Source organism: Telmatherina bonti (assembly GCF_933228915.1).
Source record: "Telmatherina bonti genome assembly, chromosome: 2".
NCBI lineage: Eukaryota > Metazoa > Chordata > Actinopteri > Atheriniformes > Telmatherinidae > Telmatherina > Telmatherina bonti.
In genome coordinates, this window is record NC_136620.1 from 24,800,320 (window position 1) to 24,826,283 (window position 25,964).

The 25,964-nt window shown below is 38.7% G+C and overlaps 1 protein-coding gene across 3 annotated transcripts in view; it reads right to left on the minus strand.

The window, feature by feature from the left end:
* The window catches only part of tmem117 (transmembrane protein 117), a 45,318-nt gene that overhangs the window by 2,333 nt on the left and 17,021 nt on the right, over positions 1–25,964 (minus strand). For all 3 annotated transcript variants that reach the window (XM_079255014.1, XM_079255013.1, XM_079255015.1), the window contains exons 3-7: positions 22,090–22,222; positions 9,095–9,194; positions 6,526–6,623; positions 4,047–4,206; positions 130–259 (exon numbers count right to left, since the gene is read on the minus strand). In XM_079255014.1, coding sequence (XP_079111140.1) covers positions 130–259; positions 4,047–4,206; positions 6,526–6,623; positions 9,095–9,194; positions 22,090–22,222 — 621 coding nt within the window. The remainder of the gene's footprint in view (positions 1–129; positions 260–4,046; positions 4,207–6,525; positions 6,624–9,094; positions 9,195–22,089; positions 22,223–25,964) is intronic.

Genomic DNA, 25,964 nt, shown 5'->3' on the forward strand with positions numbered 1-25,964 from the left:
ATTCCCTCTTGCTACTTAATCAATTTATGACTGTGGGTTTGCGGAGCCGTTTGGAAAAGATGGAGGTAGTCCATATAAAACAAAGAGAAAGCTCTGTTCTTTAGCCACAGCAGCTGTGCTTGAGTTTACCTGTGATATGAATGTGGTACTCCTCTTTGAAGATGCGTTTGCACACAGGAAGCTTGACCTTCACGTGGGTTGTTGACATTCCGGGAAGATTCATATCCAGGTCACCCATGAAATGTGGGAACTCCCAATCCTAAAGTAAAAAAAATAAATAAATGAATAAAGTAGAAAAAGACTATTGTAAGTTCATCCAGTTTCCAGCTGTGATGCTGTTGCCTCAGAAGAAGGCAAGAAATCTGAGCACATTTAAGTGAGACATTGACAATGACAAATGCCAACCATGTATCATGCTTTACTGGATGTTGCACACTGAAGTCTCTCATATTAGCTGATATTAAGTCTCTGTGGAATCTCTTCACACACTGACTGGAGGTCAAACATGATGTCAGCCACTGTAGACTGTAGATCACACTGTGTGTTTACAGGCTTTTGAGTGTACCCGTGTGCACTGGGACTTCAACATGTCAAAATACATCAACAAGCATACCAAACTGACATTTAGAAGCTGCCTTTGCTCTGTGGTGTCACTTTGCTCTTTTTTTTTTGTTTTAGTTCTTTGTAGTCCTTTTTTGGGGGGTTATATGTGGCTTCACCTGGTGGCTTTTAAAGAAACACTGTTACTATTTATAGCAAAAAACAACAAAACTCATCAATGAAAAGAAGAATACCTCGAAAGCTTAGATAGTCACAAGTTACTCTATTCATTGCTTAATTTGGAAGTATTTGAATGGGTGAAGCCATTATTTATAAATGGCACTTGGACTTACTTCATAAGATTATTCAATATGATTAACACTTGACTCAGAGCCTGACTGACATCTCATTACTCAGAAATGTTTCCCCACCATGTCTCATAATACAACCAGTAGACCTACTATGTTGATCTTTAAAAAAAAGAAACCCAGTCAAAGCACAACAGGTGCTGATGGGAAGCTACAAATGGTGAGCCTACTTTGGTAACACTGTCAAAAGACACCTGACCAAGAATCCAAAGGCAAAATCTGAGTGTGTGGGATAGTGATAATGTTACAAAAAATGTAAAAGTACAAAGAGAGTGGCTGAATTCATCATTCTGGATGACTAGCCCCTTCATGTGTTTGTAAATTTGTGTCCACGTCATCTTCAGAAGACTAACCTTCCAACACTACAGTGCTACCGATGCTGTACGTAAAAGTTTGTCACCAAATTTAACAGGGCTGTGACAATATGCTTTCATGCCAATTTGATTTGATTCCAATTTTTTCGGTGCCGATTTGATTTAAATTTTACGATTCCTCAATATTGTTGATTTTTGTTAATTAAAAACAACAAAAAAAAATGTACAAAACTTTTTTTGCCCATCATTTTTCTTGATTTCAATGAGGAAAAAACAACACAGTAGCCAGACCATCATTCTGCTGCTATAATGCCCAAGAAGACAAGTAAAAAGATCAATACAACCAATAAAAATGGGAAATTTTTTTATCATGGATTATTTTTATTTATTTGAAAGAAATTTATTTTTTTAACAAAAAAAAAAAAAATCTATATTAAAATTGTGAAGAAATATATAGAATTTTTGAATTTCCCACCCCTAATATTTAATGTGTTTCATTTCATATAAAAATTGGATTCATGTTGCATTTGAACAAAAACGCATGATCCTGCCTGTGTAGCAGTTTTGTGGATCCCACACTGAGCAGGTAAAGCAGGCAAAGTAATGCTAAACATATGGGGAACAGATGCAGAAAGCTTCACCAGGGCATTCTGCATGATACAGAGTGTTTCTATGACGACATTTAACATGAGGTCACTTTTCTACACCGTACTGCAGAGCTTTAAAGGTGCCAAACATATACATGTATCGATTTCAATATATTTAATGTACAAACAGTGCATAATTTGTAGCTGTGTGTTGTAGGAAAATGCAAGCATTGAGTTGAAACTAAGCAAATATTTAATCTTCAAAGACCCAAGATTGTTATCTTGGGCAAAAGTCTAGACAAGAGAATCCTACTCTGTAAACTAATTTGCTGCTCTGCACAAAGAAAGTACACAATTAAAAAAAAAAAGAAGTTAATAAACTAATGGACATTCCAGTGACCATTTAGAAAGAGTCTCATTATATTGAAGTGACCTATTCATTTAATAAATTAGCTGCTATCATTATTTAAAGAGGGAAAAAAGGTACATCTATGCAATTTCCGATTAACATTTTTTTTTCTGTTTCCTGTTATTAGCAAAGACTGTTTTGCTGCATAAAATTACCATTTTTGTGAATCCTCTGCATGCTCATGTGGCTCAGGGTCCCCTGTGCCAATATCATTCAGCTGCTTAATGATAGCCCCTTGGATATTAATTAAGTCCTCCTCTTCTTTAGCTGTAGCATGTGTTTCTGTAGCAGCAGAAGTTATGGTATTTAAACCTCTCTCCCAGAAAATAATGAGTCTTTCTGACAAATACAATAAGATTACAGTGGCAGGATGTATCCACATGTCCTCCACATGTGACAATGTGTAAATGCGGATACACAAAGGACACTGGAATCTGACATTCAGCTGAGAAAATGCATAGAAAGAGCAAAATCATTAAATTCAAAAAGAAAAAGCCTGCTTGGAGGCAAATCCAGGCAAGTTATTAACTGGGGCATTAATTAGCTTGAGAACACCTCCACCCATCTTTTCTCATGGAAATGTGGAATCAGCGACGACAGTGCTCCAAGGTGGAGGCGAATGAAGCTATTGGGAGGGCTGTGAAGAGTGCCGGTGCGAAGACCATTTAACGGCACAAGCTAGCTCATATCGTAAATAAATGTAGTAAATGTGCTGGCGGTATACTGTGCAGAAATGAGAAGTGCATGTTGTAAACAAATCACTGCGAGTGAAGGATGACATACCAACAACTTACACGGGACCAGACCAACCTTGGTTAGGGTAGACAGCTCAAATGAGATGTCCAAACTGGGACTTGAAATGACACGAGTTCTGTGGCTGGAAACTTAAAACTGGAAAACAATGCCTCAGCAAAAAGCCGACATCCTTCTAAGGAAAAGTTTATACAATGCTAGCTGGGATAGATCAACATAATTACAATAATTTGGTCAATTTAATGTGGAAAAGACTGCAGTGTGAAATAATTAGCAGCAGGAGCCGCCAAAGGCTCTTCTTAGAATAATGAATTGTTTCAATAAATACAGCCTAGAAATCACTTTTAGTGCTGCACTTGCTCTAATATGTTACCATGGGAATTATAATGATGACCTCGCCAGGTTTGTGTGGAGTGGTGTATTTGTAACACTTGAAGATGTTGTCCCATGAAACTGCTTTGTAATTAGCATAATAAACAGCATAGAAACACATTTAGTGGATATCAAATATTGGTCCTGCAGTATGTGTCCTAATAACCACTAATGAGGCCAAATGAAACCAAATAACTTGCCTGTGTTCTGACTCACGACTAGTGGCATGAAAAACCCTTTTCACACACTTTATGAGTACAAGATTGTGTGTGTGTGTGTTAGGTTTTGTCCAGACAAATAAATGTAAATATTAATGAGTCAGTAACATGGGGTTTATTGATGAACTTGTAGGAGGGAGGGGAACTGGGTGGGAAGGAATAAAAAACTCCCAACAAAAACAATACAGCTTGTGAGTCATCATGAAAGGAAACAAACTACTCTCATAGGAGAGGAAATGGTGGGTTCATGGTGAAGGTGTGGGAAAAGAGGGAATAAAGGACTGGAAGAGAGGAGAAAAAGGAATAAGGGTGCGTTCATTTGTGTACGTGCCAACGCAGTGATCAAACACCCTTCTCCCTGCTATGTGCCGCAGTGCCCCATTGATAAATAGGGAGACAGGAGAACTGGCAAGACGGGTAGTGGACTGAGCCAAGAGATGTCCCAGCTCCATCTTTTTTTAATTGGCCACGGGGGAGCAGTCTACCTGCATGACAATGAGCAGGTCGAAGACCAAGATGAAGGAGGCAAGGAAGGCTCTGGAGACCTCGTCACTGGGCAAGAAGCCCCTGTTCAGATTGTCCCAGCTGATCCAGTCGGTACTGATCACCAGAACCACCACGGAGGTCAAAGAGATGAGCACTGTCCTGCAGCAGAGAGAGGAAGAGAGGAAGAAAGTGAGGAGAAATGAAGGGAGACGGGAAAGAGATCATGAAATGAAAACAGGAAAGAAAAGTTTGAGATGAAAGAAGAGGTTGGACAGGGGGAAGAAAAGACAGTGACAAGGGAAAGAGAAGGTGCACAAGGTTTTGTGACAAACTGGCATTGACAAAGATCGAGACTGGTGGCTTTGTGGAAAATGGAATTGAATAAACATGTTATAAACTCTTTGGGGATACATTCCATCATGATACTGGGCCAGGATTTCTTACCAGTCTGCCCCATAAAAGCAGTAAATTCTTTCTAGTGGCAAAAATCAGCAGTTGGTACAGCTTCTCATATTTACCTTCTTTTCCTTTTTCCTTTTTGATGGCCTGACTGTCACCCCAAGTTTATGTCACATTGGGTCAAGTTGAACAGGGAAGTTGAGAAAAGCAGAAAATACTTTTACAATACCAGACCAGAAATAGTGCATGTAATCACCACTCTTCACATTACATTTCCAACATGTTGGGGAGAAACTTATATCCATATTATTTTTTAATACAGAAATACTGTATATGTATAATGGACAACTTTTAATTGAATGGATTTAACATGTTTCCAGATTTGGAAGTGCAGAGTTAAACCGTTTGCCAGTCCAGTCAGTCAGAGGGTGGCAAAGATCCTTCTCCCAGGCCTGTTTAGGTGAACAGATGGAATTGCTACACTGTAGGGATATTAAAGATCTTCCATGGGAGATTTAGTGGAGTCAGTAGCGGTAGTACTTTTAGCAATAAACTGTCTGATTTGCAGATATGAAAAAGAATCAGTTCCTTTTGTTATTATACAGCAAGCCTGGCTATCTCTAATAGAGATATGGAGCAAGTTTAAAAAAAAAAAAAGACTAGTATAGATCAATCTTTCATGAGACAAAAGAAAGATGGGGAACATTTTCAAACCAAGATATTATAAATTATGAGTGTATGAACTGTAGATACAGCTATCTTGAATATGAATTTGGATGAAAGAAATAAAATGTCTGTACACACCCGGACAATGTAAAGCAGAACTCTGCAAACTTATTTCCATTTATTTGCATATTTACCAAATAAATGGTAAATATGCGTCATGTGTCTTGTCTGCATATCATTTAGGTTTCGTCACAGTGTTGTAACTTTCCTAGAAAACATTGTCAGCCATGTAAGGAGACACAGTGACTTAGTGTTTTTCATCACTGTGTATTTTGTTTCAATGTCACACAGCTATTTTTTTTTCCGCTGTGCACATCAAGCCATATATTGGTTGGCTGCTCTGCAGACAGTGATTGCCAACTCATTTACCATTTCAACAGTTTGATAGTTTTTTTTAGGGTTCTTATTATTCTACAGTGGGATTCTTTTCTGTGACCTGGCCAACTTTTTTTTTTTTTTTTTAAAGCATCGTCCTTTTCAACTTGCCATGGGCCCTTAGTGCATATTGAGAAGACATTTCCAGCGGCACATTTATCCATCATATTTCAGGCTCTGAGTTTCAAATGATGGCTCATCAAATCTGGCATTGATTATGACGGTGTGAGCCATGTTATCCATCAATATAATGTAAGGGTGCAGAAAAGTCACAGAACAATTTCTCTGCTTGCATTCTAATTGCAGGGGAATCAATTCCAATGAAGAATATGCTTAAAATTGGAGAGACAAACTCTTTGAATCTTGCAATATCAATGCTGTTAGCATGTGTGGATATCAAATAGATGTCAGACTGATTTAGTTTCTTTACTTGTCCTCACTGTGACCCCAGAATGAGATGTTTGCATGTCATATTTGACTGACAATTATGTCACAGTCTCTGACAGGTTGCTGCTTGAAAACCCCCGGGACTGTGCAATAGTGGTGTAACACTTTCAAACAGGAAATGGATACACTTGTCTACCAAATAACGGCCATATCAGACATGCTTTGCAGCATTTGTTTAGCAGTTATTTTAGGGTCACAGCTTGTGGTACAAATAAGTAAAAGGCAGGGCTATGGCGCACCCTGCAACCTTGCTGTGTCCATCGATTTTCACCCTGTTCCTCTAATTAAAGGTGCTGACACTGAGTGAGAGAAGATTAACACTGCTATTGACTGCACACAACCCTGCACGGGATGACAAAACCACATAACACACACACACGTGTGTGCACACACACTTGTACAACTCTACAGAGCATCAAAGTTATTTATAATGCATCAGGCAGGCTTGTGAGGAGAGAAATTGTTCTAAAATCATGTATTTGCACAACCAAAGATGAAGATAGTCTTGCAAACATTTTCTCGCTGACTTACCAGAAGAGGACAATCCTGTTGTTTCCTTGTTTCCAGAACCTTCTGGCAGCTTTGCCCCAATCTGGGTAGTGCTGATCCTGCAGCATCATATCTGTCACCTGAGACAGAAAAATATGTATTAAATAACTTAATTACTTGTGGTAACTAGTGATGATTGAAGGGGAAAGTGTCAGTCTTTGCTTCTTTTTCAGTGAAGAAATACAAATGATGAGGAGAGCATTAACACTATCATTTTCAGGAGACACTTACATTGAACAGAACCAACTCAATGGAGCACATCAGCTAATCTAAAACTCTTCTGAATACACTCCCCCTGCAAGTTATGTTGTGGCTGGGCAGCAATCAGCAATAGCTTGCTATATCTTTGACAGTGTGGAGTTCACCATTTTTTATGTACTTTGTACTAATATAACTTAACCACTTTCAAGATGTCAAGTTATGTCAAGTTTATTTATAAATTACATTTAAACACAACCATAGTTGACCACAGTGCTGTGTACAGATGTAGCTGCATAGTTACTTTAAATGACAGACTGTTTCAGTCTTACTGTTCAGCTCATTTTAGAAAAGGTTTTATTAGAACTCGGTCTTTTAAAATTTAAAGTACTTTGAAGAAAAAAAAGTTGGTACTCTGTACAAAATATAAACAGAATGCAGTGACTTTTGGAGATTTAAAGCTGTATTTATTCATGATCAGAAATCCTGATGGAAATATGGCAAATGTTGACAGCACTTTACAATGTCATGAGAAATGTTGGCTAATGTTGAATTTAATGGCAATAACACATGCAGATAGTGCTTGGATTAAAAACTAAACAGCTGCTCAACATGTTGAGTCTAATGAAGTCAACTGGAAACAGGTCAAGAACACAATTTGGCATAAAAACTGCACTTGTGCTAGACAGTGTATTACCATAAGGATTAAATTTAATTCAGTTTAAAAAATAAATAATGTTTACGGTCAATCTTGATGCCACCAGCACATTTTCTCCACCCCTCCTTGTTACATATTTGCAACGTCCTTTTGTAGCCTTTGGTTATTTTTTTTCTTTGTGTCCAATTTATTTCATTAATTGCTGTTATTTACCCATACATATAAAATTTACCTTTCTATATTTATTTTTCATTTCATATTTAATGGTGTTTTATTGCAGCTTTTTCTTTTTTATTATTTTGCCATTTTTCCTTGTATCTACTTTTTATACTTGCACATAAATTCAGGTGTAAAAAAGTTAAGTAAATACAGAGTAGGGTCAGGATACATTTATTAGAGAAGCCTCGAACATTCTCCGTGTGGAAATGCTGCAGAGCCAAGGTCAGCTTGTCAATAACGTGGAGCAGATAGCAAAGCTAGAGTTGGAAAAATGATCCGAATCAGGAATTGTGTGAAATATTTTTTGCATTGCAGCATTTAAAAGGAGAGAAAAACTAAAACAAAAATGACATATCCTGTCAAGTCATCCTGTGATGCTATGCCGAGGAGACATGGAGGTCATCTCCAAAGTATCTTGCTGAATTAATCAGATATTATTCTTTTGGGAGTAATTCATGGATTCAGCACTTTGCCATGGCATAAAATTTCTCTGTCTCTCTCACTCTCTCTCTCTCTCTCTCTCACACACACACACACACACAAACACACCTCTCTCTCTGATTCACGCTCTTGCTTGCCGTTTCCCATTTCTTCCCTCCAAGTCCACTTCTACATTTCTCTTTCCCCTTCATTTCTGCTTCTTCTCTCCCTCCTTCTCCTTCACCTCTTTCACGTCTCCTTCCACTCCCTCTCTTTCTCCACAGTGTACTGTAGAATACTAATGCGACCAGTGAAGGAGCTTGTCAAGCTGTCTCAGCTGTGTGCATGCAGGTGTCAGAGTCCCACTCCTCCCACCGCAGGAAGTCCACTCCCGCTGGAATTCTCCTCTTTTCATGTTGACAAATGAACAGAGGAACATACCTCCTCCAAAATATTCTGCCCGTCCCTGCGCTTCCATTGTTTCCCCTGACCCTCCTTAGAACACAGCCACATGTTACTCCAGGGATTTGGTCTCAGACTAAACGCAATTAGTGTGGAAGGCTGTTCTGTAGATGTGCTTCATAATAATTAAGAGGATGCACCTGGCTGAGAAACTAGTCAGAAGTGTGTTTTCACTTTGTTAAAAGCATTATTATGACAACAAACAAAGGGGTAGCTCTAAATAGCCTATTACATAGAAAAGAAGAAGTCAGAAAACCAAACTAAGGTGCAAGACGCTATTTAGAATGTTACATTTGACCTACTATTTATTATCAATTAGTTTACAAAAAATCCAGCCAGAAGGGATAAACAAGTGGAAGGGAAGTACCTAAAAAAAAATGTCTTTAGCATATTTCTGTCATAAATCAAGTCAAGCTAGCTGCTAGCATGGCTAGCAGTTGTTAGGGCAGCAAAAATAATCCTTTTGTTCAATGTTTCACCAAGGTTTTATCTTTTTATTTTAACACAGCAGGTTTAAAATATTTATTTCTGTCTTTCTTTTCATAAAACATAAACCTTTCTGGTGTCAAGGATACAGGAAAATAGGAATCTCACCATCCAAGCAGTGACAAAATCTCCCATCCATGTCCCCACTGCAGCAATCTTCATGAAACTCTCATTCCTGATGCCCATGTACTCTGTCACCATGTGAGGCCTGTAAGGATGAAAAAAAAAAGACTGAATTGAACTAAAAAAAAAAAAAAAAAAAAAAAAAGCAATTCGCTCATACTGAGAGCAGTAAAAGTAAGCAGAATAGAAATTAGAAAACTGTCAATAAAGAACAAAAAAATAGTTATCGTGGCCAAGTATCATCATCATCACTATTATCAGTTTATTTATAGAAAACTTTAAGAAAGTGCTGCAGATACAAAAAAAAGCATAAAAATGCACAACATGAAGTTGCATGATTCAAGCCATGATAGTCAATCAATATAAACCTAATCCTGTCAAAAGAATGACTGCTGCCTCTACCTTCCACAAAGCCCCTATGATTGTAAACAATTTACGCCAACGCAATGGGATTTCTCCCATACCGGGTGTTTCATTTGGCCCTGCAGTGTTTGACAAATTATCCATTTGTCTGGTAAATTTGCCCCATGTCTATGTGATTTGAAATCGCCACTTCCGTCACAATGAGAACCGTCCTGTCAAAGTACTGGATGTGAGCGAGCCGAGTTAACATGCGCAGTTGCACCGATGTGAAACCCATTCCAGGCTGAGGCATGGCATTAGAGAAACAATCTCAAATGCAATTGTATCTGATAAAAAATTACATGCTTTCTTTGGAGTTGTAGTTACTCCATCTCTGTACAGCAAGAGAAGATGAGAAGATTTTGTTCAGCCCAACAAAACCCACCCACCGAACACACTCGCACACTACATCACTCCATTTTCTACAGGTAATAGCTCAGGGATGGAGGAAAAGTGGGTCAGTCGCCTTCTATATGGAACTTGCCAGGGAGAGGAGGAGAACAGAGGGGAGCGACAAGGCCTGTTTGATCTCCTGGCAGCCAGTGTCTTAGAAGCTGAGCGGAGCAGGTGGGTGCCCGCCACCTTCTCCCCCTTCCAGCCTCTTCCCACCCCCACCCCCCCACAGGTCACATTCATGAATATAATAGATGGTGATGGATAGGGCTCGGGCAGTGCTTTCAAGGGGTCGTATTTGAAGTCAATGGTCCCATTTGTCTTTGTTTTTCCCAGTCATTTTCTGCCCCCAAGCAAAAAACAATAAAATGATTTCCACTGCAGACAGTGCTCCAGAAAATCTTGTCTACAATTTTATTGCTGAAGAGTGTATATCCAGTGTGTACCTTTCCCCATGACAGGGAATGATCATTTCACCATTTAGCTAATTGCACAAAGTGCACCACTCTGTGTATTGTTCACTTTCTAAACCATTTGTCGTGACACAAGTCACAACAATCTATTGAGAGGCAGCAGAGGACGGTCTGTTTAAGCTATGAGCTTTTGTTGGACTGTTAATCTCACATTAGTGCTAACTGCTCTTGCCTTTTCATGTAATGCTAGACTAGATCTTAATACAGACTCACAGGCAAAACAGAGCAGCGATGATTTATTGTAGCAACTAAGTGACCCAAAAATCTTCTCAGCTTCCTGGTTACTGCAGGAAATATCCTTCACTAGAAATATAAATTCCATGTCATCTATGCAGCATGCATTTAACAGATCGGACAGGATTTTATTGACGAAAATGTGCAGCACTGCAGGTGACGTATTGCCTCACTTAAGCCTGCAAATAAAACGGCCTTGATTGGAATGGCGATTTATATCTGCATTAAGTCGTTTAGACATTCAGTGGCTTGGCATTGCTCCAGTTTCCAAGGAGATCCCGTTGGGAGTCATTTACCCGCAGCAAAATTCAAATCGATACTTCTGGAAAGGCTGTCTGGCACCACATGCAAGGCTTTAAATCTAAAAAAACTACTCTGCTGCCAAGTCATGCCCTTTTCACATATTTAATTGAGCAAATGTTACTCCTGCACTAAAACATTTTTTCTTTTTCTTTTTTTTCTTCTTCAGATTTTATATATTTTTTCCCCTTCGCACAGCACCTATGATGAGTTTGGGGACTCTTGCACTGCATGATCAGAGGCAGAGCCCTCTAACTTATTCATGCTGACTGAGAATTTAATGGCCTTTAGAGTTGGATGACCTAATGAGAGAATTTGGTGGAGTGGAACATCAGTACAGTAGCACCATGTATAATCAGCTCTAAAATGGCTCCCGTGGCTTAATCGCAAAGCCAGTTGCAATGTTGGTGCCAGCGCAGCCGGCTCGGACAGTTTCGACCCTCTGTGGAATGTTATCAGGTTTCCCACACTGGTTCAGACATAATATTCAAGGATTTTTTTTTGATCCCTTTCTATCTTGTCTTGTTCAATCAAAACAGCAAGAAATTACAATTTTGTGCTGCAGAGGACATCATGTCATAAAGTTCAGTCATTATGACTTTTCATAGTGGGGAAAAAAAAGGCTGTTTAAGTTGTTGGATTATTATGGCTGCCCACAAAATGAATCCTTGCTTTGGTACAAAGCAGTCTTTGTGACGCTGTTGAAGTTGTTCTTTAAAAAGCTGAAATGGAGAGAGTGATATAAAGTCTAATTTTATTTTATTACGTCATAATTCTTCCATCTTCATTGAAGTAGGCTGAAGGGGCGGCCATTCTGGTTTTTGCAAGATCAAATTGATAACTAAATGTTTACCACTTAACTCATAAATACATAAAAGCTCTATAATGAAATTAAATATTACTATGTACCGCTTTTAGTGGAATTATTCAACATTATATGAGCGAATCGGAAGAACAAGACATGGTTTTATCAAATGTGTGATTTTCTGTGTATGATCATCTGCAAGGTTTGATTCTCATTGTTCTTGCTAGACGGTGTCCTTTGTAGAGTTGTTTTCTTTTCCAGAGAAATTCTCCTTCAACTTAGGTCAGAATGGTCCCATGTGTCTGTCTTTCCCATCCTTCTGCCATATCCATGTGTATAAATGATTGTTCAGTAGAACAATGCTTCATCTTGCCCTCAGGAGATGACTCATGGCACTCTGCAGATAGACTGACCTCCTTTAAAAGGAATAAAACATCTACTTTTAACATTTGTTATTTCAGATCTCTTTAATTGGTTAAATTGTCTCTCCATGCTTCAAATCAGTGCCTCTAAATCAGTATTAAACATCTACATTGCCTTGATAAAAACATTATGTAACATTTAAAAAAGCAAATTGTACACACTCCTGATATGAGTAATATGTTGCAATAGAAAACAAGTTATTTAACCATAAATGATGCACTAAATAGCTTCTTTTCATTTAAATTTAAATCACATTATTTGTTCCCACAAGGCAATTTAAAGGGGCGTGACAGCAGCCTAAAAGACAAAAAAATAAATAAAATAAAATAAAACAAGTCGCATGATTGCCAGATTACCAGATTAAAAAGGAAGACACATTAAAGTCTTTTAAAACACACACAGGTCATTTAAACACACATAAGTCATTCATTACATTATTTTGGAGAATGCATCCTGTGGTTGTGGACAAGATGTTCTATTTAGTCAAATTATCAATCCAAAGCTAAGAAAACATTTAAGGACATGTCCAAAACTATTAAAATAAGGTTCAATTATAACTTTAAAATGTCTTTCTGACTTAATTTGAGGCACACTGAAATTCAAAATGTGCATTTCTGAAGCCACCTGCAGTGTCCCAACACAGAGAGACCACACATTGCAACTTCATCTTCCAAGATGATCTTACAGTCGGGATGCAGCTTTACGCACCGCATCGCATGCCAGCAACCGGATATCAATCAAAATCTGACGGACTTTTACTGATATGACAGAGTTAGGAAAAAAGGTGTAAGGATGTCAAAAGGATGCGGAATTACTCATGGTCAGGGGCCACCTCACTCAGAAAACCCACCAAAGTTCAGTAAAGCTTCTTTTAGAGCCACCTCACACTTGGTGGAGCTTAGTTCAGTTGGTAACTGGCTGCCATGTGCAGGGAAGCTACAGCTCCGTGACACAGCTGGCTCAGGATTTTTTTTTTTTTTTTTTTTTTTTTTTTAAAGTGGAATAATCTCATAAAAATGCCTATCAGTGTAAAATTGAGAAAACTTTGAAGACCCCACAATCTACAGAGTATAACATCATGAAAAGATTTGGAGAATCAGGAAAAAAAAACTCTGTATGCAACAGGTCAAAAGGTCAAACATGGATGCTCATGGACTCCTCTGGTTGCATAACAGTAAACATGTTACTTTTAATAGTTAAGCTGTGACTTACAGAGAGGTGTAACTTATATTCAATTGACAGCTGCAAGAGCACGCTTTAGGCTTGTGACGTACAGCGTTTGGCATGTTACTTAAAAAATTACAGCATTACAAGAATAATGAAATTATTTAGTAAATTACTTGTTAGAATAGTTATTCTGTTACTGTTAATTAATATATATATATATATATATATATATATATATATATATATATATATATATATATATATATATACATATATATATATATATATATATATATATATATATATATATATATATATATATATATACAAGTCCATTGATATGTATATATATATACATATATATATATATATATATATATATATATATATATATATATATATATATATATATATATATATATATATACATATCAATGGACTTGGACAACATATGGGCTTAAGTTGTCTTTGCCTCTAAACACCCAGATCATCAACAGATCTTCAATTATATTCACAGGAGCTACTTCAAGAACTATCTCATTCAGCGTACATCATCTCCAATCTAAACCCTTTGCTCAAAAAGTTCAAAAAATAAATTTAAAGTCCATTTTACATCAAACGGTCATGATGCGATTAATAAAGTCACGGTATGACATTTAATCCAGAGGAAAATTCATTTCACTGGTTTACTCAGGACACACACATACGCAATACCATACCATTTCACCACGACGATGGACTGTTAGTCATGGAGAGATCATGTAAAAGAACTTCGTAATAAGTCTAAAACCAATAAAAGTCGTTCCTACATGCTTTTTATTTTCCCATTTCCTTAACAATCCATGCTTAACCGCTGTGCCTAGGCTCCTCTGAAATGTCACACCCAACCCTATAAAGACTTTCTTCCTCCATGTGTTCACACTTTCCAAGAAAATATAACACTTTAATTTAATTTTCAGTCTTCAGTGAAAGCTTTTCAAGAACCGTGCAAGCTCTGATGATTAAGGTTGTAAAATAGCATGCTGAGAAAGATTTCACCTCTCTCCGTCATCCAATAACCTGATTTCTATTCATTTTTCACTGTCCGTTTGAACATAGACGCATTCATGCAGGCTTTTATAAACTTGTTTTCTCTGTCAGAAACTGGCAGTGATTTAGTGACTGGAGCAACTCGGTGACCTCTTCTGCCCTGTAAAAAGCTCGATTCAGGGCATTAAATTGCGACCTTGACTGGCTCCACATTGAAATGCGTTGCCTGTCTCCTTCTTGGGCACGATAGTGCCTAAAGTTGTAGTAAGAGTTTACAACAGAGAGCAGCAGTAGTTACCGAGAAATATAAAACTGTCAATACAGACTCTCTTCACAATCACTTTAACCCCTTGGAAATGTCCCCATCTTGTTTAGACCTGTATTCTAAATGCTCATGTCTGGGGTTTTATATGGAACCATGCTTATATACTTGGATTTTAAGGCAAATACATATTAAATCCTGTATGTTTCATCATGTAATATTGCTCCTCTACCGACTCCAAAGTATGTTTATTACAAGCAATTGCATTTTTATATTTTTTAAGTATCCTGAGTATGCCTTGCTCTGGTAAAAGATGCACACTTCAAAAACACTTCATGCAGGAGTTTGATCAGTCTGCACCACATTCACAGGTGCATGTTAAGCTCAAGTATGTTGATAACTACCACAGTGAAACTGTCAGAAATAAAAATCAGTTGAACCACTTCTGCAGTCTGTTAGACGATTGAAAAGATAAATGATTTATAAACAAGTGTTATTGAAAAAGTGGCCTCAGTACAGCAAAAGTTAATGTGAAGAGGGATTAAATTGTGTGTTATGCTTTTAAATGGAACTGAAAAGTTATTCAAAACACTGTGTCTCAATCCTGTTCCTCAGGACCCACTGCCCTACATGTTTTAGAGTTACCCTACTTTAACACACCTGAATGACAGGAATGGCTTGTTAAGGTTGCAGGCTTGCAGAGAACTACACGAGGAATCGGACTTATCTGAATCGGCTGTGTTGGCGTAGAAACACATCTTAAACATGCAGTGCAGTGGTACTCGAAGACCTGGATTAATGAATGTTGATTTCAAATTTTGAATTAGGTAAATGGACTGCTTTCCTAAAATGCTTTTCCAGTTTTGCTGATCTTTGAGTGTTTTTACTGTACAACTCATATGCACATTGTCCTAAAGTGCTTCATTTTAACACACAAAGCTCTTTTGTGCTGGGGATTGAACCATTGACCTGGTTGGTGAAAGATTGTTCTACCTCTTGATCCACAGGATCTAATCCACTCCGCAGACTTTCAATACAACATTGCAAAAGTTTGAAACAAACAACTCCTGTTGACTTAACCACAATCCATCTTTTACAGTTTCATCATGATGCAGCAAAGCGGCCAATGAGGAGGACTTTGTCCCAAGCTTGTGATCTGTTGGTATTGTGGCCCATTTCTAGGGCTGCACTGAGTTGAGCACACATGTTGACAGAACTGAGCAAAGATGATTCGCTGAGAGCGTCTGCACAGGTGTGTGGAAGGGCAGACCAATCAGGGAGAAGATGAGCAAAACTGAAAGAAAGTTTTGTCGTCCTACATCTACGCAGAGCAAACACGGAAATGCATTTTTTTGTGCACAAAATTACTTTTTCTTTTTTTTTTTTTATTTACTCTGCACAAAAATATTTTGTGCTCATAATGTAACTAATATGGTTGCAAACGTAATCTGCTGTGATGACCCGCCATCTTGCTTTTGTTTTTGTGTTTGTTGGTGATCAGTGGAGAATGTGCTGCACCTGCATAGGTGGGAGTGGCTAAACCTATAAAGCAGGAGTGGGCAACTCTGGTCCTCGAGGGGCCGCAGTCTTGCAAGTGTTCAGAGTTTCCCTGCTGCAACACACCTGACTTAAATCAATGGCTAATTACCAAACTTGTGCAGATTTTGACTCCAAGCTCTGCACAAGTTTGCTAATTAAGTCTGATATGTGTCAGGTGTGTTGCCGCAGGGAAAATTCAAACATTTGCAAGACTGCGGCCCCTCGAGGCCCGGAATTGCCCACCCATGCTATAAAGCCTGCATCAGCCAGACACACTCTGTTGGTGGGCAGCCATTACCTCCACATCTTTGTCACTACAATTATCTAAGATTACCATTTGCATCTTTTTACAACATTGCACACACTCTCACACACCCATTCATGGCATTTCACTACTGACATTTTATTAAAATGTCCATATCCCATTTATTTAAAGAAAAGAATCAAAATAAACTAAAGTAAATGGGTTATAAATATTTCTCAGAGTGTGGACTCTTCTTTTGTGACCTCTGTGTTGGTAACAAAGTTAGTAACACTGCATTCACACTGTCCCTCTGCTTGCTCAGGAATGAGGCACAATAATAACGGCAAAAAAAGAATTGCCAACAAGAACAAAGTTACAGCTTCCTGCAAAATCTGTAACAAGTTTTACACACGATCCATGCCAAGGCACCTGCTCTGGAAGAGGATGTGGACACACTCCATTGTGGTTTCAATACCTGAGCACAACACTACATAAAAGTAAACAAAGGCAACGGACTTGTCTTTGAATAAATACTTTTATGTCAAAACGTCAGAGTAACTGTTTTTTTATTTTGACTGAATATATTTATTTCCACATAGCAGGACACTGCTGGTAGTAGCTCACTTTGGTGTCACATTGTAAGTCCAACACTCTGTCCCAGAAGCACAACACAATGTAAGTTACACACTTCCTTATCCCAGCAGGCTCTGAAAAAATAAAGAAGTAATGGAAGATCTCTCAGTTGTGTGTAGAGGGCATGTGGCTACCCTATGACATCTACAACATACTCCACCTTTACATCCACCTCTACTAAAGCTACGGTGTCTATCATTTCGAACCGTTTCTTTACACATGACAAAGTATAAAGACCTCCGATCCTCCCCGCTGACCCAGAAAACAGCAGCATAACATAATCAGAGAGAAAATGACCTACCTCACTGCTTCATATAGTGCACAGTCTGTTTCAGAGAGAAGGGAAATTACTTTAGAGGGAAGGCATTACTCTAATCGCTCATCAAATACGTAGCTTACAGTAATGACTCATTTTTTTTGCATACCAGTGTAATGTGTGTAGGAGTGTGAAAAACAGCAGGAGGTGAGTGTAGAAAGTAAGAGTAGGTGCGAGCAAAGAAAGACCAATTAAGCTGAAGACATGCACAGAGGTCTGCAAACTAAGTGGTTTTAACATCAACTCATAATTGTGAAGGTTTTATCAGTTTAATCCAGAAGTATCCACAATACGACATGAGAAAAAAAATTTAACAATAGTTTCATTTTATAGTTAAAATTACACACAATTTAATCTGTCAATTATTTTCTTTAACTGCAAAAAATCATTTTGTTTTATGTGCCATTGAAATATTTACAGTTACTTCTTTTTTTCCACTTTTAAAACATGTTTTTCAGAAATTCAGAATTTTTATCGAATTTTTTTATATTTATTTTTATTTTATCAGATTTTTCCACAGAATCTCACTTGTGTGCAGCAAAAACATACAAGTCTACTGCAGCCCTGCAGGAAATACCCTGCAGTGTAAGAAAAAAGATGCAAACAGGCAAAAAATTTCTCGCATTTTATAACTCTATAAAACAATTTACATGGCTGCAAAGAAAAAATCAAAACGGCTTCATATTTGGAAATGAATGGTTTGTTATTCCCACATTAAAGCATTAAGAAAAAGACCAGCTCACAGAAGCCATCGTTCCAAAAAAGGCTGCTGTATCTCAGGCAGCAGCAACTCCCGCATGTGACTGCATGCAACAGGAGGCATGTTCATACCACAACATGCTATTCATTTAGCCTTTTGTCTGTGGTATTACCCCAGCTTAGTGCAAGACAAGCAAAGAGACGGAGAAGGAGGACGGGCACACATGCAGCTCAAAGGATCGTGCAAACACAGACAAATACACTTGTACAGTGGGGTCTAATCCCGCTCAGGCTACAACTGTAGTCAAATGCCACTGCACTTGCTACTGTTCATTAAACATATTCACTGACTGCAAACCTTCCCCGTCCATCCAGCTTACATGTCCCTCTTCCCATTCTGACGGTTAGGCATCTATCCTATCTTCAATGACAAAGAGCAGAAGAATAGATGTTGTTTAAAAGCTATAGTCTCCCACTCTGATTTCCTATTAGATCCCCACAAACTTCCTCACTCTCTCCTTTCCTCCAGCTCCATATCTTATACCCCCCCCTCCTTTCTCCAAATTAGCTTTGATTAATGTGTACGCCACGCAATGGGCCGTCTTAATTAAATAACACCATCTAATTAGGGGCTGATTTTGGCTGGTAATGGCTCCGTAAGATGGCGGAATGGGATTGTGCGGCGTGACAGAACATTCATGAAGCCCGTCAAAATCCCTGGGCGGTCACACTCCTGTGGTTTCACATAAACAGCCCCCTCCTAATCTGACAGTTACATTAAAATGCAAATAGCCCAGATGTGATGGTTTGGTAACAAGTGTGGATTACAGTTCCCAGGGAGCCACTACGGTTGCAGCTTTTCGAGTTGTTTTTTTTTTTTTCTCCTCCTATGACATAAGCCAGTTAACAGGTTGATAGCTGTTGACCTAGAGGAGGCTATTCAAACATTGGCTGACACCCTGCTGGACATGGATATAATTATACAGGCTGGAAGATGTCTTTGTGCTGACTGATATGGCACTGATGAACCCATTTTACACGACTGAACACAAATAAATACTTGTCATCCAAAAAGATATGCGATCTCTTATCAACGATTGTTTGCCGTCCTGATGGCACAGTTTATCTTCCTTCCTGGTGGATGTATCACTGGTTTTTAATTAAATCAAGCTCAAGACCGAATGAAAGGTCAAAGAAAATGAAAGCATATTAATGAGCGCATGGCGTGGGCAGCATACAGCATCAGGTCAGAGAGACAGCAGGGGACAGACACCCCCCCCCCCCCCCCCACCCACATGAATTGCAAACACATACACACACACTTCCATGGTAACTTGAAAGAGGTGCAAGACTAACACAATATGTGGTGTTGGTGCGTTTGTTTGTGGTGCACCAGAGCATCTCCCTGCAGTGCACCATCATGGCTTGGTGTCAAATCTAGTGAAGCCAAGCCAAAATACCAACCCTTTAAAAACCTTTGGCAGGGGGAAAAAAAACAAAACAAAACCACAGCATCTCGTTCTCTCAGTGCAGAAAAAAAAACTTCTTTTATCCCCGCTGAGGGACGGCTGCAGCCACAAAGGGATACTGTACTTTTCATTTGGGCTGTGAGAAAACTATGAGGGTTTTGCTGCGGGGTGAAGCAGCGGGGGCCTGGAGAACTGAGGGGAGCGATGCAAATAAGGTTTGGACATAGATCAAAAGATTTAAGTTTCACTGCATCATCAGAGCTGGAGCACTTCTCCTCCCCACAAACTCCCTCTCTCCCTCCTTCCCAGCCTCCATCACCTTTCGCTCACACTGCTGCATTCCTGCTACGGCATCAGCCCTTAGTCCGTTTTCTGCGTTCTGGCAGAGTGCGAACGTTGCTCTTACAGGCTGGCCTTCAACAGAGTTGTGAGCATTAATTGTTTTTGGCAGAGTCCAGGTCCACGGTGGACGCTCAGAGTAGAAAGAAGACATGCGGGAAAGAGGGACACGAGGGGTGGGTGGGAGTGAGTGAAGAGATGGACCAGGTGCTTCAGTGGCGGTGGGTTCACCTGCTTTACAACAGCACCATCTGTCTTTGTGAAGATAGATTTACATCCCAGATTAGGTGAAGCTGCTGCTCCATGTACATGCAGACACACACCAGGGGAAGGCTTTTATAAGATGTTGAAGGTTGTAACATGTCATTTTGAGCTGGTGATACAAGCAGAATGTCTGTATCTATATGTATATCTATATGTATAGATATCTATATATAATCATTCATTCATTTTCTGAACCGCTTAATCCAATTCAGGGTCACGGGGAAGCTGGAGCCTATCCCAGCTGGCTTTGGGCAACAGGCAGGGTACACCCTGGACAGCCCGCCAGTCCATTCCAGGGCCACACAGAGACAAACAACCACTCACGCGCACACTCACTCCTATGGGCAATTTAGAGTATGCATGTCTTTGGATGGTGGGAGGAAGCCGGAGTACCCGGTAAGAACCCACGCATACATGGGGAGAACATGCAAACTCCACACAGAAAGGGCCCTGACCAAACCCCTCCCCAGCCAGGGATTGAACCAGTGACCTTCTTGCTGTGAGGCCACAGTGCTAACCACTGTGCATCGTGCAGCCTATATATATATATATATATATATATATATATATATATATATATATATATATATATATATATATATATATATATATATATATATATATGTATATATATATATATATATATATATATATATATATGTACATATATATATATATATATATATATATATATATATACATATATATATATATATATATATATATATATATGTACATATATATATATATATATATATATATATATATATATATATATATATATATATATATATATATATATATATATAATATATGTATATATATATATATATAAATATATATATATACACACACATATTTTATCCAGGTAAACAAGCATCATTACAAGAGAGAAAACACTCTGCGGCTAAAAAGGGATTACAAATTGAAATTAGCAGCCTGTGAAATCCGGCATATTACAGCGATACCCTACTGTACGTTCATCAACATGCGCCGTCCCGTTCGAATACATGATCAGATTAAATATAAAGGTCCATTTTCTTTACATCTCAGTGATGCGAGGCAGAATCAGAGAAAATAGGAGTGCTTTTAGTGACAGAAGCACTAAGTGTAACTTTTCCCTGAGCAAGCAGCATTCTTGGTCTCGACGGACCTGCCCCTCCACTCTCCCTTCTCTTGGCCTGCTGGAGAAAATGAACAAGATGGATGCCTATGTCACCGTGCTGGCCAGAGTGACAGATGGGCCGATTATACAATCTCATTCTTCTTACCAAAGAAAAACACAACACCTTGCCTGCTAGCTCACAGCCTTCATCTGCCTGCACCTTATGGATAGTCAAAGCTAGTTTTTAATATGGAGAAGCCTAATTGTGCGGACGTACCCTATTTACAGCCTTGGCCTCCCTCCTGACAGCTTGTAGCTAAACAGACACCTGCCACACTGTTTTGTTTTAGCTCCTTTTTTGCTGCCCAACCAAGCTAAATCATCTGGCTGTGACCTCATGTCTGCCTGACTGGCTTCAAGGGCATGTTTTCTTCCTTCTGGATGGACACATTGCAAATGCATAAACGGATTCCTGTCAAGTGCTTGATGCGTGGATGTCAAGCTCTGCAGTACACACAGCGGTTTCTCTGCAGGTAAGTCGGAGCAGCAGAACAAAAAAAAAAAAAAAAAAAGATCAGCACCAATACGGAATGACATGACAAAAAGCATTTTGGTTTTCAGCCAGAAAGGTGTCAAAAAGTAAGCCATGATCATGGCAGAATAAGTACTGATGCTGAAGGTGATCTTTCAGGATTAAGCGCTTCACCCCTGCCTGCACCTACCTGTGATTTAAAGTGTGGGCTGATTAATCAGACCGGTATTGAATCTCTACAGGCGAGACGTTAGGATCAATCACGCCAGCCAAAGCGGAACGTACAGTGGCTCTAACAAATGGGGGGCGCAGAATGGGGGGAGGAGAAAGAGAGAGAGATTGAATGTCTTACTCCATGCTGCCAGCCATCAGCAGGAAAAGGTTGTAGATGTGTGAGAAGATGAAGAGGAAGAGGATGGTGCTGAAGAACATGGTCATCCAGGAGCCATGATCCTCGCGGAACATTTTCAGCCGCAGGTAACGACCTGAAGGGAGAATGACAAAGGACACGGCTGTCAGCGGCGGTCCAAACAGGACGTCAAGCTGCAAACACGGCTGGCCTTGAAAATGGAGGTGAAAGTAAACAAATTAGTCAAAGAGATCAATAATATGTCCTGTTCTGTCAGACGTCGGTGCTTTGGGTAATTAAATTACAATTTAAAAAAAAGACAAAACGATCATTTTCAGGTGTCAGACGTTGCAAGAAGTACATATTTTAAATCAATCAATCAATAACATTTCCTCAGCTAAGAGAAAACATTCTAAATATCCATCTGCAGGGCAGTAGTTTGTGTTTCACTAAGCAAGCTCCACAGGATTTGTGAGATTTGTGGTTTTTTTTCCTCCAGACTTTTTCCTTAGAATCAGATTATGGGAAAATATCTCTCCGGCAGAGCATGAGATTGATTCGGATGCGCAGCCTTCTGCTCTGAATACATAACCAAACAAGCTCATCCTCTGGTGGCAGGTAACAGCAGAATTTACAAAGATAACAAGGTTTATTATCCTCTACCACTGCTCAGTGTTGCAATCTTTTTAATCTGGTTGCTTTTAGTGACAAACAGAAAAATAATACATTATATTTAAAACAAAGTTCTTATTTCTTTCCTGATCAGACTGGGATGAAAGTATAAATTACTCCGAGATGTGGGAAATACCACGTGCCATGCAATTAGACATGCAGAATGCAATGGAACAACAGCTGTCACGTCTTTGATGTACCTCCCACACCGATCATGGAGCAAAGACAATCTACACTGCACATGAAGGCTGTTGTTTATGGCTGCAATCAACCGGATCTGAGTCACACAGGCTAAAATAATGAAATATGACTAAAGACAAGCTGAGGAGATTCCCATCCATAAAGTCAGAAAAGGTGTTTATTCCATCTAAGTTATATATAAACATCTTAATTAAAATATTCATATTAGTACGAGCGGCATCATTTCATAAACTATCAACAGAAATGTAAAAAATATTTAAAACCTTTACTGAAAACCTTTCCCTGCTAAAGCGAGGGTGTGTTTTGTAACGTTAATCCCCATTCTGCCACAAAATTGCCTTGTCCAACAAAACAAGAACAGTTTGGGCAGAAATGCGAAGTCTTATTAAAATAAAACACAGTAACAATAAAAAAAAAAAAATTTCATAACTCATGCATGCACACAGTTTAACCTTCATGCAAACACTATTTCCCCAGATGCATGAATAAGTCAGAAGTGTGCACAACATGGAGTTATTTACAGAGGACAGCATAGTGGAAGATAAATGGTGGAGAGTGGACCGACATCCCAAAGTATCATAACGGTGCAAAACAAACACTTTGAGATTCAGCCTTGTGTTGTAGTGGTTGGCTTCGTATGGAAACCATATTTAGAACCAACCATATCCTGTTAATCCAATGAAATGATTAGAATGATGAATCAGACCACTGATCCAGATTCTTGTTTAAAAATCGTATACTTTATTACCAGATTACGCATCTCTACGATTGATAAAGCTGGGACAGAAGCTAGAAGGCATTTATGATCAAACCGATGTACATGTTAAAGTTTTTTCTGTGGTTTTGGAGATTAAGCTAATAGATGATACAACAGCTTTAGTTCCAGCCGCTCTGTTTGAAACATCGAGAGAAGCAGCAGATGATGAAAACCACACATTCGGAATCGGTTGACATTAAATATCATTTACATTCAATCAAAACAACAAATGTCTAATTAAAGAATGCTGACGTGCTCTTTAACAGAGCTGGAGAGAAAACCTGAAAGAATTTGGCAGGTAGTTTCCAATGTTCTGCTCTTATGATGAAGTCCAGTCTTAATTAATTTGTGTATTCAGCTCTGTTTTGATGACTTATTACTGCATTCCTAACACACACACACACACACACCGCACTTAATCTTTGCCAGCTGTGATCCGGTGCCAGAAGCGTCCATCTTCCCAGGAACCACTCTTTGCTTTTCTCTCCTCCAGCTAAGTCAGCATCCCTTTCAGTTACAGCTCCTCGCAGAGCTCATTGTGTTTGCACCCGCACGTGTGCACAAACACTGCCGGAGAGACAGCAAAGCAGAATGCTCCATTTATTTTCCCATTAAAGTCTGGCTGGTTTACTCTCTAACAGTTTTACATGCTGTTTAACCTCAGCTTGCTCTCTTTTTTTTTTTTTTACTCCTTTTTTTTCTGCTGTGCACATAAATATCTAGTGTTGAGATTACTGAAAACAACAAGATGAATTGCAGTCGTGCTTGAAGTTCAAGTGCCTTTAATAAGTTAAACAATTGAGCTGTAATTAAATTTAAATGCTGTGGCAATTCACATTTTTGAAGACATACTTAATATTCCCTAGATAACCAGGAAATCTTAACACTTTGAGGGAAAAGCACTGAAGCCAAGTGTGAGACCACACATATGTCTTGCTCTGCTGTATTTCAGGGCTCATCACAGTTGCATAATTGAGTTGCCTTGCTTGGGTGAACTTAATTGCCTCCAATGGCAATGAGCCCTGGCTTAGATGTCAGTGCACTGTGTATCGACAGATCTGACTTTCAAAGCAGCACGTCGCGCCATCAGACACGGCTGCACACACACTCACAGCATCCATGTGCAGGTTTTAACCAGAGGTGATTCGGGGCTATTCAGCCAAGGCGTTTGAGTCACTGCGCTCCTCTCTACAGGAGAGGCCCCTGATAAGGAGTGATTCATGAGCCCTATCTACAGTGGGGTCCAGCCCAGCAGGGGACAACAAATACAGGACAGATGAACAAGACAGTCGGACAAAAACACAGGCACAAAAGCAAAGGAAAGACACTTCATGTGACTTCTTTATTCATTTATTCATGTGAGTTATTCATTTATTCATTGTCTCTGTTTTTAAAAAAACAAAAAACAAATATCTCTTAGAAAAAAAGGAAAAAAAATCACATTTTCACAAATTTACAGTATCATTACTCTAAAGACACTAATAAAGTGCTGTTGGAATGACGACATGTTCTTTTCCAAAAGAACTTCTGAAATCAGAAATGTAGCTTTGTCTCCATCTGCTGGTGAAACTTGGACACCACATCGTTCAGTAACGGTCATACTCATGTAAGCTCATGGACAACTCATGGACAAGTTTTGATATAAAGCGGAAAAAAATATGGTAAAAATGTTTGTTCTTTTTCTTTTTAAACATATCCATAAAGAAAGCAACACAACTACCACTACAGAGGCCTTTTCAGAGATATTAGTGGCAAATTCCTGATTTTTTTTTTCCTAAAATAAACTGTTTAAATCCCACTGGCTAAAAACTGTCAACAAAACCATGACATTCATTTATTTATTAAACCAAAAACATGGTTTAATGATACTACATTTATGCAATTTGAACAGAGAACCAATCACGAAAAGCTCTCATTTATCCAAGCTAGCTTTTAAAAAGTCAAAGCAAACTTTTCTGCAATTGTTTGTCTGAAAAGTGATAATACATGCTCAAGTTATCGGATGCTGGAGGGTCTATTTCACTATTTTATCGTTTATTATAATTATTTATTTGTATTTACCATATGTTTTTCATAAAATGATGTAATCTATCTTAAACCACAAGAGAACAAATTACAGTAATTTCCCAAATCTAGTGCAACATTTAGGTAATAAAGTATTTTAAATACTACAAAGTATTTAGTTTTTTGGGTTTTTTTAAAAATGTATTATACTGCACTTATTTTTGCAAACTGCTTGGAATTCACT